A 19,872-nucleotide genomic window follows, 5' to 3' on the forward strand; every position below is an offset into this window, starting at 1 on the left:
TGGGTTTATCTTGCAAATCACATTCTGTAATAAATACAGTTTCCTGCCACAACAGTTTTCCATCATCCTACAAAAACCATTCATATTATAATTCATTGCACTTACAGTTGAAGTCAGAAGTTTACATACACCTTAGCCAAATACATTTAAACTCAGTTTTTCACAATTCCTGACATTTAATCCTAGTAAAAATTCCCTGTCTTAGGTCAGTTAGGATCACCCCACTTTTTTTAAGAATGTGAAATGTCGAATAATAGCAGAAAGAATAATTTATTTTCAGCTTTTATTATTTCGTTCATCACATTCCAGTGGGTCAGAAGTTTACATACACTCAATTGTATTTGGTAGCATTGCCTTTAAATTGTTTAACTTGGGTCAAACGTTTTGGATAGCCTTCCACAAGCTTCTCACAATAAGTTGGTTGAATTTTGGCCCATTCCTCCTGACAGAGCTGGTATAACTGAGTCAGGTTTGTAGGGCTCCTTGCTCGCACACGCTTTTTCAGTTCTGCCCACAAATGTTTCTATAGGATTGAGTCAGGCGCTTTCTGATGGCCACTCAATACCTAGACTTTGTTGTACTTAAGCCATTTTGTCACAAATTTGGAAGGTATGCTTGGGGTCATTGTCATTTGGAAGACCCATTTGCGACCAAAATTTAACTTCCTGATGATGTCTTTGAGATGTGCTTCAATATACCACATCATTTTCATTCCACATGATGCCATCTATTTTGTGAAGCACCCCCACAACATGATGCTGCCACCCCCGTGCTTCGACGGTTGGGATGGTTTTTTCGGATTGCAAGCCTCCCCCCTTTTCCTCAAACATAACGATGGTCATTATGGCCAAACAGTTCTTTGTTTGTTTCATCAGACCAGAGGACATTTCTTCCAAAAAGTACGATCTTTGTACCCCTTGCAGTTGTAACCGTAGTCTGGCTTTTTTATGGCGGTTTTGGAGCCGTAGCTTCTTTGCTGATGGCTTTCAGGTTATGTCGATATAGGACTCGTTTTACTGTGGATATAATACTTTTGTACCCGTTTCCTCCAGTATCTCACAAGGTCCTTTGCTGTTGTTCTGGGATTGATTTGCACTTTTCACACCAAAGCACATTCATTTCTAGGAGACAGAACCTTCTCCTTCCTTGAGCGGTAGACAGCTGCGTGGTCCCATGGTTTTATACTTGCTACTATTGTTTGTACAGATGAACATGGTACCTTCAGGCGTTTGGAAATTGCTCCCAAGGATGAACCAGTGGAGGTCTACAATTTTTTTCTGAGATCTTGGGCTGATTTTTTTTATTTTCCATGATGTCAGCAAGAGGCACTGAGTTTGAAGGTAGGCCTTGAAATACATCCACAGGTACACCTCCAATTGACTCAAATGATGTCAATTAGCCTATCAGAAGCTTCTAAAGCCATGACATCATTTTCTGGAATTTTCCAAGCTGGTTTAAAGGCACAGTAACTTAGTGTATGTAAACTTCTGACCACTGGAATTGTTATACATTCAATACAAGTGAAATAATCTGTCTAAACAATTGTTGGAAAAATTACTTGTCATGCACAAAGTAGATGTCTAACTGACTTGCCCAAACTATAGTTTGTTAACAAGAAATTTGTGGAGTGGTTGAAAAACGAGTTGTAAATGACTACAACCTAAGTGTATGTAAACTTCCACTTCAACTGTATTTCAGTTCATTCCATTTGTGACAACAGGGTGTACTGCTGTTAATTCCATTATAGCTGTAAACCATAAAATATGTGATTGTAAAGTAAGCTGAAGTGACATATCAATGTACAACACGTTTAGACCATCCAGCTATTGGAGGTCATCAAGTTTAGGTATTCTTTTGCAAGAATAAAAAASAAGAGATAAAATATTAGCAAAGATATTTACAAAAGCTTAACAATAAAATACAAATGAGTACATTACATTCTTAAAACATCCACATGAATCAAATATGAAGCATATAAGCACACACAGTAAATCACTGAGAAATGAATAATATATATTTTTTTWAATCGATATGCAGGAGATTAACACAACAGCTATATATTTTTCTTTATAAAATACACATATTATAACACTATATCAAACTCAGAAATACATATTTCATTATACAGTACAGCTAGTTGTTATCGCAATTATACATAAGCGCTACAGCGAACAGACAACATGAGATCTTTTTGTCCTGATGAGGAATTGCAGCCAAATGATATTGACCCATACACTGAGCAGTGCTTGCTGCTTCTCTCTGAATAAACGGAGGCTACAAAAAGCAAAGGTCCCAGGAGAGCTCTGAGGTCTGTGTCCCAGTTCTCCCCTTCCCTCCACACTAACGTCCCTGAGGGGCAACAGCTCCAAGTCCCCTCTATGGATCTCTGTGCTCCCCCATACTCGTACCTCCACTTGAGTGACAGACATGGGRAAACAAGCAGAAAAGACCAGGCTGTAATTACAGTACACATCGGTCACACACACTGTACTGTGGCCCTGTAGTCTTTTTATAAGTCTAGACTGACATCAACTGGCCAGGCGGTGAATTACAATGATTATGTAGAATGACTTGTCGTGTAGTTAACATAAAGCAGCAAATGTACTAGGTGTGTATTACGGTTGAATGGCGGGAACCCGGTTACCGAGATTTACCGACCAAAATCACACCCTTTTCCTGGGATAAATAACTGCAAGAAACCGGTAAGTTATAATAAATTATTTATATGAACAGCATGGCGTGAAATGGAACTGATAAATTAGGTCTAAATCTGGCTTCTCTACGGCCTCTGCATGATGAATCATCAACGCTCAGGGTGGGGAAAGACGGCCCATTTCAGTATGGAGCGCAGTTCACAATGCATGTAGACCCATTTTTCATCATGGTAACTTTTTCTTGTGACAGGTAGGCCTACATTTGCTGCAACATAGCCTATGCTACAKCAATAAAAAGACAGAATGTGCGTCTAATATACCCATCTCCATCTGGCTTTTTCGGGGTCACCTTGTTTTTTAATTGTAAAGATTTGTTTTGTTTTTTAAATTGCAGCTGCAGTGTTTTAAAAACAGCCTGTCAGAAGGTGAGTGTAGCTGGTGCATGAAGTCAGGCGCAGGAGAGCAAAATGAGTGAGCAACGTACTTTACTCAAAAATAAAGGCACAAGGTAACAAATACACTTGACCAAATACAAACTGTAACAGGGTGAAAACAGCACCCGTCGAAAAACCAGCCATCATGAMCCGAAATGAACATAGAAACAATCACGCACAAAAACATGGGAAACATGGTTAAATACATTAACATGTAATTGGGGAATGAAAACCAGGTGTAGAAAAAAAAGACAAACCAATGGAAAATGAAAGGTGGATCAGCGATTGCTAGAAGACCGGTGACGTCGACCGCCGAACGAACAAGGAGAGGGACCGACTTCGGCGGAAGTCGTGACACTATCACTCGAATATTGTTGCTTTAAATCAGTGCATGYGCGAGCACTCGGAGTCTCTTTCTCCATCAACTCCATTCAAATTGCATCTAAATAGATAAGCCTCTTCTAGATTAATATAGCCCTATACAGTGCATTCGGGAAGTATTCAGATCCCTTACCTTTTTCCACATTTTKTTACGTTACAGCCTTATTCTAAAATGGATTCAATAAAAACATTTCCTCATCAATCTACACACAATACCCCATAATGACAAAGCGAAAACAGGTTTAGAATTTTGTGCAAATTTATAAAAAAAGTAAAACAGAAATACCTTATTTACATAAGTATTCAGACCCTTTGCTATGAGACCCGAAATTGAGCTCAAGTGTATCCTGTTTCCAGTGATCACCCTTGAGATGTTTCTACAACATTTCTGCAGCATTGAAGGTCCAAGAACACAGTGGCCGCCATCATTCTTAAATGGAAGAWGTTTGGAACCACCAAGACTCTTCCTAGAGCTGGCCGCCTGGCAAAACTGAGCAATCGGGGGAGAACGGCCTTGGTCAGGGAGGTGACCAAGAACCCGATGATCACTCTGACAGAGCTCCAAAGTTCCTCTGTGTAGATGGGACAACCATCTCTGCAACAATCCACCAATCAGGCCTTTATGGTAGAATGGCCAGACGGAAGCCACTTATTAAAAGTACTCAGTAAAAGGCACATGACAGCCCGCTTGGAGTTTGACAAAMGGCACTTTAAGGACTCAGACCATGAGAAACAAGATTCTCTGGTCTGATGAAACCAAGAGTGTCGTCTGGAGGAAACCTGGCACCATCCCTACGGTGAAGCATGGTGGTGGCCGCATCATGTTGTGGGGGTGTTTTCAGCGGCAGGGACTGGGAGACTAKTCAGGATCGAGGGAAAGATGAACGGAGCAAAGTACAGAGAGATCCTTGATGAAAACCTGCTCCAGAGCACTCAGGACCTCATACTGGGGCGAAGGTTCACCTTCCAACAGGACAACGAAGCTAAACACACAGCCAAGACAATGCATGAGTTGYTTTGGGACAAGTCTCAAAGTCCTTGAGTCTCCGGCCAGAGCCTGGACTTGAACCYGATCGAACATCTCTGGAGAAAATAGCTGTGCAGCAACACTCCCCATCCAACCTGACAGCTYGAGAGGATCTGCAGAGMATGGGAGAAACTACCCAAATACAGGTGTGMCAAGCTTGTAGCGTCATACCCAAGAAGACTCGAGGCTGTAATCGCTGCCAAAGGTGCTTCAACAAAGTACTGAGTAAAGGGTCTGACTACTTATGTAAATGTGATATTTCAGTTTTTATTTATACATTTGCACATTATGGGGTATTGTGTTTAGATTGATAATGATAATTAAAAAAAAATCCATTTTAGAATAAGGAAGTAACGTAACAAAATGTGGAAAAAGTCAACGGGTCTGAATACATTTTCCAAATGCACTTTAGGTCTATTTTATGTTTTATAATGCTTKCGAATGACACTTACGGTTTGGTGGGAAATACCGGGTTACCCGGAAGAAAAGTGATTTATTCTCAGGATAATTTTTTTTTTTTTTAAATATTCAACCCTAGTGTGTATGATGGTCAAATTTTTTTGGGGGGGGGGGTCTTACTTCAACCATTCCTCGATACTCTCATATAGTTTGAGCCAATCTCCACACCGGAGTCTCCCAGAAAGTGAAGAACCCTGTTTGTTGTATTTTTCCTGATTGCTCTGCTAGTATAGTTAACAGGGCAGGCGATGGTCAGGAGCTGAGCGGCAAAGTGGCTGTGTAACCGTAGAAACCGGAGCTGGACCGCATCAAGATCGGCATACTTAAACTACAGTAGGAGAGAGAAATGATTTGGATCAGTTACAGTAATGAAGTTGTAGAATTGAATCTAGAATTGGCTTCCTATTTCGCAACAAAGCATCCTTCACTCATGCTGCCAAACATACCCTCGTAAAACTGACCATCTTRCCGATCMTCGACTTCGGCAATGTCATTTACAAAATAGCCTCCAACACCCTACTCAACAAATTGGATGCAGTCTATCACAGTGCCATCCGTTTTGTCACCAAAGCCCCATATACTACCCACCACTGCCACCTGTATGCTCTCGTTGGCTGGCCCTCGCTTCATACTCGTCGCCAAACCCACTGGCTCCAGGTCATCTACAAGACCCTGCTAGGTAAAGTCCCGCCTTCTCTGCTCACCATAGCTGCACCCACCTGTAGCATGCGTTCCAGCAGGTATATCTCTCTGGTCACCCCCAAAACCAATTCCTCCTTTGGCCGCCTCTCCTTCCAGTTCTCTGCTGCCAATGACTGGAACGAACTACAAAAATCTCTGAAACTGGAAACACTTATCTCCCTCACTAGCTTTAAGCACCAGCTGTTAGAGCAGCTCACAGATTACTGCACCTGTACATAGCCCATCTATAATTTAGCCCAAACAACTACCTCTTCCCCTACTGTATTTATTTATTTTACTCCTTTGCGCCCCAGTATTTCTACTTTGCACTCATCTACTGCAAATCTACCATTCCAGTGTTTTAATTGCTATATTCTATTTACTTCGCCACCATGGCCTTTTGCCTTTACCTCCCTTATCTCACCTCATTTGCTCACATTGTATATAGACGTATTTTTCTACTGTATGTTTGTTGTACTCCATGTGTAACTGTGTTGTATGTGTCGAACTGCTTTGCTTCATCTTGGCCAGGTCGCAGTTGTGAATGAGAACTTGTCCTCAACTTGCCTACCTGGTTAAATAAAGGTGAAATTAAAAATAAAATTAAAAAGTAGATGGATTCTAAATGTACAGTGCAGTATGTCTTAACCTTACAGCCACTATCAAGCTGGCTAAACCAGTTGATACACTTTCTGGTTCCTGGTTCTCATTATCTATAGAAAGAAGAAAAACATGCCTTTTGAAAATGAAAGAAAAATGTTTAAATGATGTACAGTACCAGTCAAAAGTGGACACACCTAAGCTGTGTTCGAATACTCATACTACCCACACTAACCGTACTATTTGTGAAGTGAATTGAGTRTATTGWATGCTTTTTGGTCATAGTATGGATATCTTTAGTATGCCAACATTTCCCAGATGTCGTACWAAATTTGCCAAAATATTAATTATACACGCAGAGGACACTATTTCTGTACTTTATGGCCCATAATGCAATTCGGGAAAAGGGCGTGGCTTCACATCGTTTTCAGATTTGAAGAAAATGGCAGATAATATGCAGCCGAAGTACGAGAGCGGATACAAATTCCTTGCTTTAATAACTTCTTAAGGCTGAAATCCCGTTAACGGGATCGAATTGACAACAGCCAGTGAAAGTGCAAGGCGCCAAATTCAAACAGAAAACTCAAAATTAAAATTCCTCAAACATACAATTTTAAAGATAAACTTGTTGTTAATCCCACCACAGTGTTCGATTTCAAAAAGGCTTTACGACGAAAGCATACCATGCGATTATGTTGGGTCAGCACCTAGTCACAGAAAAACACCAAAGAAAGGAGTCACAAAAAGCAGAAATAGAGATAAAATTCATCACTAACCTTTGATGATCTTCATCAGATGACACTCATAGGACTTCATGTTACACAATACATGTATGTTGTTCGATAAAGTTCATATTTATATCCAAAAATCTGTTTACATTGGCGTGTTACGTTCAGTAATGTTTTGCTTCAAAAACATCCGGTGATTTTGCAGAGAGCCACATCAATTTACAGAAATACTCATCATAAATGTTGATGAAAATACAAGTGTTRTGCATGGAATTAAAGATATACTTCTTAATGCAACCGCTGTGTCAGATTTCAAAAAAGCTTTACAGCGAAAGCACACCATGGAATAATCTGAGTACAGTGCTTAGCCACCAAAACAAGCCATACAGATACCCGCCATGTTGTGGAGTCAACAGAAGTCAGAAATAGCATTATAAATATTCACTTACCTTTGATGATCTTCATCGGAATGCACTCCCAGGAATCCCAGTTCCACAATAAATGTTTGTTTTGTTCGATAAAGTCCATAATTTATGTCCAAATACCTCCTTTTTGTTCACCTGTTTAGTTCACAAATCCAAATTCACAAGGCGCAGGCACTTAGTCCAGACGAAAAGTCAAAACAGTTCCATTACAGTTCGWAGAAACATGTCAAACGATGTATAGAATCAATCTCTAGGATGTTTAACATAAATTTTCAATAATATTCCAACCGGACAATTCCTTTGTCTTTAGAAATGAAAGGTAACGCAGCTCGCTCTCACGGCCGCGTGCGTGACTTAGCTCATGGCATTCTGCCAGACCCCTTAGTCAAACAGCTCTTATTCGCTCCCCCTTCACAGTAGAAGCCTGAAACAAAGTTCTAAAGACTGATGACAGCTAGTGGAAGCCTCAGGAAGTGYAATCGGACCAAATTTACACTATCTTGGATAGGCATATACTATTCTCAGGTTTTTGCCTGCCATATGAGTTCTGTTATACACAGACATCATTCAAACAGTTTTAGAAACTTCAGMGTTTTTTCTATCCAAATCTACTAATAATATGCATATCTTAGCTTCTGGGCCTGGGTAGCAGGCAGTTTACTCTGGGCACGCTTTTCATCCGAACGTGAAAATAGCGCCCCCAGCCATAAGTTCTTAATTATGACAAATGTTAAATGTAAAAAAAAGCTATTACTTTTCAAATAAGKGACCTTACACGTTATGTTGGCTGAAAATTTGTTAGCTCTGGTGTCCTTACGAACCACATAGTATATCATTACAGCAGTATGTACCGGTATGTTAGCTAGCTAACGTTACCTAACGTTAGTTGGCTACTTATACATCAAACTTGCCAGTATATTAACTATAGGCTATTTAACTAACCAATGTTTATTGACTTGATTATTCCCGTCATTCTTAGCTTAGCTACATGGTATAGTCGTTGTGCGTTCTCAGTGGACATTCGGGGGCATTCGTAAATTCGCTCTGGCTATCTACTCTGATTTCAGAGCACTCTCGTCTGAGTGTACCAGATCACAGAATAATTAAWTTACGAGCACTCAACACCGGTTGAATATAGCCGGTGTCAGTAAATGTCGGCAAAAAAACGTAATTAAATTGTTGCCAGCAGCACAGTTAGTCACCAATGCTCTGGATAACATGAAAACAACCTAACCAGCTCTGCTAGGGCGAGTAAAATGGTCAGTGGTCACTCATTTGTGGTCCCGTGTGGCTCAGTTGGTAGAGCATGGCGCTTGCAACGCCAGGGTTGTGGGTTCATTCCCCACGGGGGGACCAGGATGAATATGTATGAACGTTCCAATTTGTAAGTCGCTCTGGATAAGAGCGTCTGCTAAATGACTTAAATGTAAATTTGTGTCTGGAAGTAGCTAGCAAGCCAGCCAATGTTAGCTTGGGTGCTTGACTGCCGTTGTAAAGTCAGAATGCTTAAATCAACCCTACTCCTCGGCCCAAGCGTCCAGTACACTCTGAATTTACAAACGGACAGCGCTCTGAATTTACGAGCACTCCAGATTGAATTAAGAACACACCCGAAGTCGTAAAATGTCTAACTAGTAATTTGTTATGCTAACTAGCTTGCATAGCAACAGCATCAACTTCCGGTAGATCGGCGAAGAGCTAGTACGCTCAACTGAAAGGATACTATTTGTTTACAGTATACTAAAAATGAACTAATTGTATGTAGTATATACTCATTAAGTATGTAGTATACAGTATGTTAGTATGGGTATTCGAACACAGCTCTACTCATTCCAGGGTTTTTCTTTATTTTACTATTTTCTACATTGTAGAATAGTGAATACATCAAAATTATGAAATAACACATGAATCATATAGTAACCAAACCACTGTTAAACAAGTCAAAATATATTTTGTATTCTTTAAAGTAGCCACCCTTTGCTTAGATGACAGCTTTGCACACTCTTGGCATTCTCAACCAGCTTTTTGGCTGCTTTTCCTTCACTCTGCAGTCCAACTCATCCCAAACCATCTCAATTGGGTTGAGGTCAGGTGCATCATCTGATGCAGCACTCCATCACTTTGGTTACTACATGATTCCATGTGTTATTTCATAGTTGATGTCTTCACTATTATTCTACAATGTAGAAACTAGTAAAAAATAAATAAAAAAAACCTTGAATGAGTAGGTGTCCAAACTTTTGAATGGTACTGTTTGTGAGAAATTATTTTAGCCATAATAGCTAGCTAGCCTTCAATATTCTGCTCAAGAGATACGCAAAGTTGTACGATTTCAGGACAAGCTACTTACTTGTGACAGCACAGGAGGTATACAGGTCAACCCTCCTGCAGTGAAGTTACAGAACGCTTGCAGGGCATCAAATGGGCAGCCCTGGTTAGGGTCCACGTAAAAGTTTCCTGGAAAGATCACACCTTTGTAAAACTAACACATTGGACAAATTACTCTCTAGCTCTAAAAAGGATGAGATGTTGGCTTCACTAGATTTGTTGCCTACATCAGCTCAGTGGCCAGTCTAACTGCTGAGCTCTACTCACCATCCTGCAGGTGTGGATGAATCAGCCCCAGCTCGTTGCAGGGCTGTCTTTGGTGCCCTGAGGCCAGCTGAAGGAGCTGCTTGAGTGATGGTCAGGGAATGAGTCAAGCGTTCTCCTGGCCATGGTCCGGTATTGCTGGGAAAACGGCCATCCAAAAACTCACTTTAGGAGGTTTTACTAATAACTTAAGACTGAGACATGGATTGCAGGTTATGCAATTGTTGAGGAAATATTTTGTGTGGACTGCAGAGTATGATTCCTCAGTCATACAGTCAAATAAACAGGTCTAGATTACAATAAATCGGGTACCAACTTCTTMAAATCTTATTATTTTTCCAAGGGATTCAGGTCGCATATTTCTTGGACGGCCAGGAGGACCTGGTTTCCCCTGTAACATAAATGGGGGCTTGCATTTACATAGATCCATTAYATACTGTACACTGCATTCTAAAGGCTTCAGTTACTGTTTCTAAGTTGGATCAAAAGACACAATAAGCCTCCTTACTGGTAGTCCACGCTGACCTCTCACTCCCTTAACTCCAGGCATTCCTTGTATCCCTTTCATTCCCTGCAAAGAGCATGATAGATTGAGATGGAAACCATGGAAATATCCCCAACAATAGACATTAGAATGCCAAATGGTTACTTACTCTCTTTCCAAAAAGACACTGAAAAATAAAAACAAACATTGATCAAACAAGACTTCAAAATGTCATAATTGTAGTAAACTTACTGGAAAACTGAAAAGGTTTGTGAAATATTGACAAAATACACAGGTTGACCAGGGAAGCCCTTTTTCCCAGGTGGACTGCGAGGACCAATGTCTCCCTATAAACTACCAATGCACTGACATAAACTGATAAGAAATATTGTTCTGATACCGTTATCAAAATGTATCAGGATATGATTCCATTAACTCATATGGAAAAGAGATTCCACAAGATAACATGTATGCCTTTTGGATCTAGCCACCCTTTATTCCCTTGCAGTCCTGCATTCCCCTAAATAAAAGACAGCAATGTCATCTGCTGTCTAATTGTGAGGTGTTGTTGATTGATTTCCAACTTTATTCCAGCATACTTTAACTCCACGTGGTCCAATATGTCCCTGTAGGCCTCTGCCCCCAGCCTGACCCTGAGAGGAGAACAGATATAAAGGAGCGATGATATGGCACCATAGAAAASGAATACTGTTCTTTTACTCTAACATAGGTGTTATTGAGTATTGAGACCTATACAGCACCTTTGAGCCATGCTGGCCAAATGTCCCCTTCTCTCCTCCAAGCCCTGGAATACCCTATGCAAAATAGCAATRCCAGAGAGCTTGGTTGTCAAGCATATGAAAAATGCCTGAGAATATAGACAGGGATTTACAATCAACCATGAATGTAAAGGTTTCAAATGTATTGCTTTACCCTTTGCCCCATTGGCCCTGCAGGYGCTCGTTTTCCTTTAGATCCAAGTTTACCCTTGACAAAACATTGGTGGAAGGTTCTGAATGTAAACCATGGCAAAATAAAGAGTTTTGGCCAAATAGCTCTGTAACGCTCATCCTATGAAGTAGAAGGAGACCAAGGTGCAGCGTGGTAAGTGTTCATGATATTTAATCAAACTGAAAACTGAAACAAAATAGAACAAAACGAAACAGTTCTGTCAGGTGCAGAAACAAAACAGAAAACAACTACCCACAAAACACAGGTGGGGAAAAGGCTGCCTAAGTATGATTCCCAATCAGAGACGATAGACAGCTGCCTCTGATTGGGAACCACACTCGGCCAAAAACAAAGAAATAKAAACATAGAATGCCCACCCTAATCACACCCTGGCCTAACCAAAATAGAGAATAAAAACCTCTCTATGGCCAGGGCGTGACAAGCTCTATGTGCATGCACTGAAGAGTACCTGCGTTGGGTATCTCAATTGGTCAAACACAGGTCGTACCTTTGACCCTGGTGCTCCATGACCACCACTCAATCCAGTTCGTCCAATTTGACCCTGTAACATGAATCATTAGAGTAAGGATGCATCAAATTCCAACATACTGTATACTTATATTGCCTCCAAAACACTATGCTTAGGACTGTATTTCACTCACCATCTTCCCTGGCAGACCAGGCCTCCCAGGGGTTCCTCTGTAACCAATATCACCCTGGAGACGAATCAAATTAAAGGAAGATCTTTTAGATAATATGTGCTGTTTTATGTCTGGGGGCAACCGGTTGACAAATGGATAAAGATTTTGCTTGGGCACCAGACAATGCTTACATTATCTCCYTCGTTTCCTTCAACCCCCAACAATCCATCCAAACCAGCAAGTCCCTGTGATAACAACCCAAACAAAAGATAGAATAAACAACGTCTCATCAATAGGATCATCATCACAACATGGTTTATTGCAATCTCTGTGATAGGATCATGCAGCTGTAATTGGKTGTCATAGTCAATGTGGCCTATAGGGATACTTGCTGGCTTTCCAGGTCTTCCAACTGGTCCATCCGGTCCCAATGGGCCTTCTCCCTATAAGCAAGAGGAGGAAAATGTGGCACATATTAAAAGTTCAAATTTAACCATTAACTATTTGCTTCAATACGTGGTGGGGGAAAAGGGTTTGGTAGAGTGTACAGTAAGCATTGAAAGAAAGAACTGATTAAACTCACCGGTTTGCCTCTAACTCCCCTGCTTCCTTTCTTTACTGGGCTGCCATGCAATCCCTTTACTGAAGTTAAATGAGAAAACACAACCACTTTATGTGAAGATTGTGAGATTTCAAGAGGCATTGTATACTGTAATGCCATGACCTCTCACCTTTGGCACTTCTATTCCTTTACCACCTTTCTCTCCAGGGGGACCAGCAGGCCCAGGTCTGCCTTTACCTCCTGGAGACCCAGTTAACCCCCTCTTTCCCAATGTCCCCTGTGTACAAACATCCACACATGTATTCAAACTTTAATGAAACAACAGCTACTAATACTGTGTATTTTAAATCAAAATTAAATATCCCACCATTTTTCCTCTTGTTCCAGACTCCTTTCTTCCTTCTTGGACCTTGTAATCCCTGAGAAAAACATAGAGGAAGGARAAGGATAAATCTATGAGAAAACCTTAAAGAAAATAATAATCATAAAAAGTTGCAGAGTAAAACATACCACATCTCCTTTGAGACCACCGGTCCCAGTCTTTCCCCTCTCCCCATAATCTCCCTGGAATCAAACACAAATTGCATTAAAATTGAATCATGAAAACTCAAATCCATATAAGCTGGGTAGACAATGTGAATTACTCAACATTCTTAAGGTATCTGGATAAAAGCATCTGCTAAATGACTAACATGTAAATGTAACAGTTTGAATGGTGCATTACACCTTTGATCCACAAAGTCCACTTTTTCCATCAACTCCTCTTTTTCCTGGTAAACCCTGCAATGACAATACACTAAGTGTCCTTTATGTATTCTCGGGTTAAATTAACTGTAAATACTGTGTTTTGAAATCAGTCCTTACTGTTGATCCTTTTGGTCCCACTAAGCACACTAATATTAAAAATGTTATTTTGATTAATTTATTCATACTATTTAATCCTTCCACAAGATATAGTCCCGACACGAATCTAGGGTTGCTACCCAAGGTCGTTTGTTATATTGGTTCGGTTGCCAGAGTTGTGCAGTCTTTTTGTTCTGTATCTATGGACGCAACCTAGTTCGTTTGAAATGTTCTATTGCCATACTGGCTGGCAAGGTTCTTATCTCTTGCTTGCTAGCTAGCCAACTACGGCTAACTTACAGTCACGTCAAACAGTGCAGACAGAATAACAACAGTAGCTGCAGTTGCATAAGCTGTTTTCTAGTGACATTTATTTGGATACATCCATAACAATGAGCTAATTAGGTGCGATTTCACCTGGCATAGAAACTGTGCTCTCTTGTCAGGACTCTGTTAAGAGGAAGTTGGAAAGACTGCAAACTAGCTGCACTTTGTTTATCCATAAWATATTCATAAAAATTATGCCAGSTGATTCATGATTTCGACTGTCTGTCTCCTYCYGACACGTTCATTACTATGGGACAGCTGGAGATTGAATATTKAAACAATGTTGCAAATGTCGGAGAGACAAGGTTTATACAAATCTCCRCTGTTGAAAACTAAATGTTAGTCTAAAGGAAATGTGAGATAATATCTAGATGCTTTTTATAGTGGAGATCAAGTTCATAACTTGCCTGGCTGGGCTGATGAGACAGTGGATTGCGCAGTCAGATTGAACAGAGTAAATCGGCATTTTAACATCATAGATTTATCCGGTGATAACTTGTGSAATGGACACCGGCTGGAATGCGCTTTTAACCAATGAGCATTCAGGATTAGACCCACCCGTTGTATAATTCTAGAATAAACTCACCACCTACTTCTTTCCCCAGTGGGCCCTTTGGTCYTTGTTGACCTTGGTTGCCTCCATCTCCCTGGATTCCTTTTTCACCTCTTTCCCCACGAGCTCCCATCTTCCCCTTTTCACCCTAACATATTAAAACCTCATATTTATCCTTTTGTCAGATGAATATCAGTTATTGTCAGCCATTATTAATAAATCCTGTGATACTCGACGGTAGTCCCTTTAGTCCTGGTGGCCCCACTGGCCCCCATAATCCAGTTGGGCCCTAAAGAACAGCAACACTTGTCCCTTATGTAATTATTTTCTTTACTCATTGAGAATCAATGGACTTACATCAGACTCTTTAGTCAAAAATGTTATCCCTGGATTTTGGAATACCAAGTATATACAGATTTAGAAYTAATAGAATTACTAAATAATCAAGACAGTATAATCAATCTACCTCCTCACCATCGACACCAGCAACTCCCTTCTGTCCGATAGCTCCTCTGGACCCCTGCACAAACACAGAGGATTATAAGAAGACACTGGATACAGCTGATTCTCCATTGACATGGATAATGACATAATACACAGTAGTATAGTTCTACCTTATCCCCTTTGTMTGTCACTGGCTCAATGCCTCCGGGTGATCCGTCTTTTATTTATTTATTTATTTCACCTTTATTTAACCAGGTAGGAAAGTTGAGAACAAAGGAGCAAAATAAATAAATAAGTAGGGAGAGGTAGTGTTTGGGCTAAATTATAGATGGGCTATGTACAGGTGCAGTAATCTTGAGCTGCTCTGACAGCTGGTGCTTAAATAGTGAGGGAGATAAGTGTTTCCAGTTTCATGAGATTTTTGTAGTTCGTTCAGTCATTGGCAGCAGAGAACTGGAAGAAGAGGTGGCCAAAGAGGAATTGGTTTGGGGTGACCAGAGATAATACCTGCTGGAGCGCGGCTACAGGTGGGTGCTGCTATGGTGCCAGCGAGCTGAGATAAGGGGGGACTTTACCTAGCAGGGTCTTGTAGATGCACCGTGGAGCCAGTGGGTTTGGCGACGAGTATGAAGCGAGGGCCAGCCAACGAGAGAGTACAGGTCCAGTGGTGGGTAGTTATAGGGCTTTGGTGATAAAACGGATGGCACTGTGATAGACTCATCCAATTTATTGAGATAGGGTATTGGAGGCTATTTTGGTAAATGACTTGCCGAAGTCGAGGGATCGGTAGGATGGTCAGTTTTACGAGGTATGTTTGGCAGCATGAGTGAAGGATGCTTTGTTGCAAAATAGGAAGCCAATTCTAGATTTAACTTGGATTGGAGATGTTTGATGTGAGTCTGGAAGGAGAGTTTACAGTCTAACCAGACACCTAGGTATTTGTAGTTGTCCACATATTCTAAGTCACGAACCGTCCAGAGTAGTGATGCTGGACGGCGGGCAGGTGCAGGCAGCGATCGGTGAATAGCATGCATTTAGTTGTACTTGTATTTAAGAGCAGTTGGAGGCCACGGAAGGAGAGTTGTATGGTATTGAACTTGTCTGGAGGGTTGTTAACAACAGTTTAAGGACATTCACAGTGTGAAGACATCAAAATAGAAAGAACATGTAMATCGTCCCACAATTGTTGACAATACAGCAATCAATAAAATAGGAAAGGTAACTTACTGGGTAACCTATAACTCCACGGGGCCCAACTGGTCCTGGGGGCCCTTGAGGCCCACCTCACCCCATGGTCCTATATTGCCTGCTATGCCCTGTAGAAATAGGATCAGTACAGACCATTAAGAACATCTAACACAAATTCAAGTACATAACACTAAATGCTCTGTCTAGTGCTAAAACGAGATTGTTTGGTGACTTTAAACGGTGTAGTATATATTCCGGATTAATGTTATATATATTGTTACAATGACTAAAATGTGGCATTGTCTTACAGGAGCTCCTCTATATCCCTGTCAATCCCTGTAGGCCCTGAAACACAACCGGAGAAGATGTCCATGAGTCTCCCTGTAGATTCAGTCAGACACACTTTACAAAGCTCTGAGAATAGAACAAATGTTATACTTACTGTGCTTCCTTGTTTCCCCCTTAGACCCTCCTGACCTCGKTTTCCCTTAACTCCAGGATTCCCTGGAAGCCCATTAAGACCCTCTTTGCCTTTGGCACCCTATGTACAGGATGGTAAACAAACTGACAAACAAAATCCACAAAAACGCTGACAAATACAACTGCTTTGTAACATCCCCTAGTCAGACATAGCTAAGCGAAAAGCTATTAAAACAGATGACAATGATTTCAGAGACTTCAATTATTTGCAAAGTAAAGAGTGTTGAAACAGAGTATTCTGTATGGGGTAACAGGGACTTACCTTGACTCCTGGTTTTCCTGGTTTGCCAGTGATTCCTCTACTTMCAGAATCCCCCTGTTGAAAAATAATTACACCATGCTTAGTCAATATGTTCCATTTTATAATTTTACAAACTGCTGAATATTAGTGTGTAGCAAAGAACAGAACAATACTCACACTCTTCCCAACTGGACCTTGAATCCCTGTTGCTCCAGTTTTCCCCACCATTCCCTAAGACATGTAATCATCAGCAAGTGTTGAATATGGATTTAAGTACAGTGCATTCGGAAAGTAGTCAGACCCCTTCCCCTTTTCCAGATTTTATGTTACAGCCTTATTCTAAAAAATATATATTTTTAATGTCTCATCAATCTACACACAATACCCCATAATGACAAAGCGAAAATAGGTTTTCAGAATTTTTTGCTTATGTTTTAAAAATAAAAAAACAAATACTTTATTTACATAAGTATTCAGACCCTTTGCTATGAGGGCCAGTTAAAAAATGAAAGTGACCCACCCAAATTTGAAATTAAATTGTATAGTAAGTAGTTAATTCCATGACTGGTCAGTATAGACTTCAGTGTGTGGCAATTGACCACAATGCTGGAAATGTAAAGCTTCCCCTCATTGGTTAGCAGACAARTAGCCTCGCGTGCCAGGCTTCTAGGTTCTTCTAGCCAGGACGCAGAGCGAATGCGAGGGTACAGTCTCATCTGGCTACACAAGACTAGCAGATAATGATCAAAACCCCMAAAATGGTGTTGTGTAAAATCAGAACAACAGTTTTCTGCGCCATAGCTGAAGTAACACTGTGGTGGAAATGGTTCCTTTAGTGTGTCAGTTGGGTTCACTGGCACTCAGATGTGGACAGCTTGCCCAGTCTGCCGCCCTGTGTGGCGCCACCATTTACACCGTCTGTCTGGGACAGCCTGGCAGGACTGGCTATCACAGCAGTAGCAGTGTGGCAGGGYAAAAAGAGCAACACTTAGTGGTGGTGCATTTCAGATGATTAAAGAGCTTCAGCTCTAAAGGTGCTGTTAATACTTATATCAATCACTAGTAATGCTCATATCCATGACAGTGCTGCTGCTTCACAAACAGAAGTGCTGGAAGTAAAAGCAGCATGTAGCCTTTGGGCTCAGATCTCTAATGGAAGCTAATGAGAGTGGCCTGAGTGGAAGCAGTTACCTGTGTCATCTAACAGCATCCTGTAATCCTATTTTAGGGAAGTTGACATTCTGTGATAGTGGAGGAGGGAGAATAGAAACAGCAGGTGTGTTAGCTTCACCTCCCTCTGTTGCTTTTAGATCTCAGTTGAAGTAATTGTTGTTAATGGCGACATTCAGCATATGGGCAGGCTTAACAGATACTTATCCTGTGTTYTCACAGTTGGAACTGTCAACTGCAATGAATCTGTAATTTATTTGTGTGATCACATACAGTGCCCTCGGAAAGTATTCAGACCCGTTGACTTTTTCCACATTTTGTTACATTACAGCCTTATTTTAAAATTGATTAAATCGTTTTTTCATCAATCTACGCACAATACCCCATAATGACAAAGCATAAATAGGTTTTTAGAAATGTTTGCCAATAAAAAAATAAAAAACATTTAAGTAAGTATTCAGACCCTTTACTCAGTACTTTGTTGAAGCACCATTGGCAAAGATTACAGCATTGAGTCTTCTTGGGTATGACGCTACAAGCTTGGCACACCTGTATTTGGGAAGTTTCTCSCATTCTTCTCTGCAGATCCTCTCAAGCTCTGTCAGGTTGGATGGGAAGCGTTGCTGCACAGCTATTTTCAGATCTCTCCAGAGATGTTCGATTGGGTTCAAGTCCGGGCTCTGGCTGGGCCACTCAAAGACATACAGAGACTTGTCCCAAAGCCACTCCTGTGTTGTCTTGGCTGTGTGTTTAGGGTTGTTGTCCTGTTGGAAGGTGAACCTTCACCCCAGTCTGAGGTCCTGAGCACTCTGGAGCAGTTTTTCATCAAGGATTTCTCTGTTCCTCTCTGTTCCTCAAGGATCTCTCTTTTCCTCGATCCTGACTAGTCTCCCAGTCCCTGCCGCTGACAAAACATCCCCACAGCATGATGCTGCCACCACCATGCTTCACCGTAGGGATGGTGCCAGGTTTCCTCCAGACGTGACGCTTGGCATTCAGGCCAAAGAGTTCAATCTTGGTTTCATCAGACCAGAGAATCTTGTTTCTCAAGGTCTGAGAGTGCTTTAGGCGCCTTTCAGCAAATTCCAAGTGGGCGGTCATGTGCCTTTTACTGAGGAGTGTCTTCTGTCTGGCCATGAAGGCCTAATTGGTGGAGTGCTGCAGAGATGGTTGTCCTTCTGGAAGGTTCTCACATCTCCACAAAGGAAATCTAGAGCTCTGTCAAAGTGACCATCGGGTTCTTGGTCACCTCCCTGACCAAGTCATAGACTGTTCTCTCTGCTACCGAATGGCAAGCGGTACCGGAGCACCAAGTCTAGGACCAAAAGGCTTCTCAACAGCTTTTACCCCAAACCATGACTCCTGAAMAGGTAATCCAATGGCTACCCGGACATTTTGCATTGTGTCCCCCCAACCCCTCTTTTACGCTGCTGCTACTCTCTGTTTATCATCTATACATAGTCACTTTGACTATACCTACATGTACATATTGCCTCAATTAGCCCGACTAACCAGTGCCTGTATATAGCCTCGCTACTGTTATTGCYTCGCTACTGTTATTTTCACTATCTTTTTACTGTTGTTTTTATTTCTTTACTTATCTATTGTTCACCTAATACCTATTTTTTACTGAAAAATCACACTGTTGGTTAGGGCCTGTAAGTAAGCATTTCACTGTAACGTCTACACCTGTTTTCGGTGCACGTGACAAATACACTTTGATTTGATTAGATTTTTGCTCTGACATGCACTGTCAACTGTGGGACCTTACATAGACAGGTGTGTGCCTTTCCAAATCATGTCCAATCAATTGAATTGACCACAGGTGGACTCCAATCAAGTTGTAGAAACATCAAAGATGGTCAATGGAAACAGGATGCACCTGAGCTCAATTTTGAGTCTCATAGCAAWGGGTTTGAATACTTATGTAAATAAGGTATTTCTGTTTTATATTTTTAATACATTTAGCAAARATTTCTACAAAACAGTTTTTTCGCTTTGTCATTA

At 41.0% G+C, this 19,872-nt stretch overlaps 1 protein-coding gene and 3 long non-coding RNA genes across 4 annotated transcripts; all 4 read right to left on the bottom strand.

The window, feature by feature from the left end:
• Positions 1 to 9,686: 9,686 nt before the first annotated feature.
• On the bottom strand, positions 9,687 to 10,806 carry LOC111971665 (uncharacterized). The gene is made up of 5 exons (XR_002878288.1): positions 10,635 to 10,806; positions 10,490 to 10,552; positions 10,298 to 10,372; positions 9,985 to 10,119; positions 9,687 to 9,846 (listed from the first exon to the last, which is right to left on the bottom strand). It is a non-coding gene; the product is annotated as an uncharacterized lncRNA (long non-coding RNA).
• An 8-nt stretch (positions 10,807 to 10,814) lies between these two features.
• On the bottom strand, positions 10,815 to 11,745 carry LOC111971666 (uncharacterized). Its single transcript, XR_002878289.2, has 3 exons — positions 11,399 to 11,745; positions 11,227 to 11,280; positions 10,815 to 11,118 (listed from the first exon to the last, which is right to left on the bottom strand). It is a non-coding gene; the product is annotated as an uncharacterized lncRNA (long non-coding RNA).
• Positions 11,746 to 12,412: 667 nt separating this feature from the next.
• On the bottom strand, positions 12,413 to 13,503 carry LOC111971691 (collagen alpha chain-like). The gene is made up of 7 exons (XM_023998533.1): positions 13,484 to 13,503; positions 13,346 to 13,399; positions 13,130 to 13,183; positions 12,987 to 13,038; positions 12,789 to 12,896; positions 12,641 to 12,699; positions 12,413 to 12,500 (listed from the first exon to the last, which is right to left on the bottom strand). The coding sequence occupies exons 2-6, from the start codon at positions 13,372 to 13,374 to the stop codon at positions 12,697 to 12,699; spliced, it is 246 nt and encodes an 81-aa protein (XP_023854301.1). The 5' UTR covers positions 13,375 to 13,399; positions 13,484 to 13,503; the 3' UTR covers positions 12,413 to 12,500; positions 12,641 to 12,696.
• Positions 13,504 to 14,807: 1,304 nt separating this feature from the next.
• On the bottom strand, positions 14,808 to 16,515 carry LOC111971689 (uncharacterized). Its single transcript, XR_002878300.2, has 4 exons — positions 16,417 to 16,515; positions 16,283 to 16,319; positions 16,014 to 16,102; positions 14,808 to 14,862 (listed from the first exon to the last, which is right to left on the bottom strand). It is a non-coding gene; the product is annotated as an uncharacterized lncRNA (long non-coding RNA).
• Between the last annotated feature and the right edge of the window lie 3,357 nt (positions 16,516 to 19,872).

This window comes from Salvelinus sp. IW2-2015, linkage group LG13 (genome assembly GCF_002910315.2).
Source record: "Salvelinus sp. IW2-2015 linkage group LG13, ASM291031v2, whole genome shotgun sequence".
NCBI lineage: Eukaryota > Metazoa > Chordata > Actinopteri > Salmoniformes > Salmonidae > Salvelinus > Salvelinus sp. IW2-2015.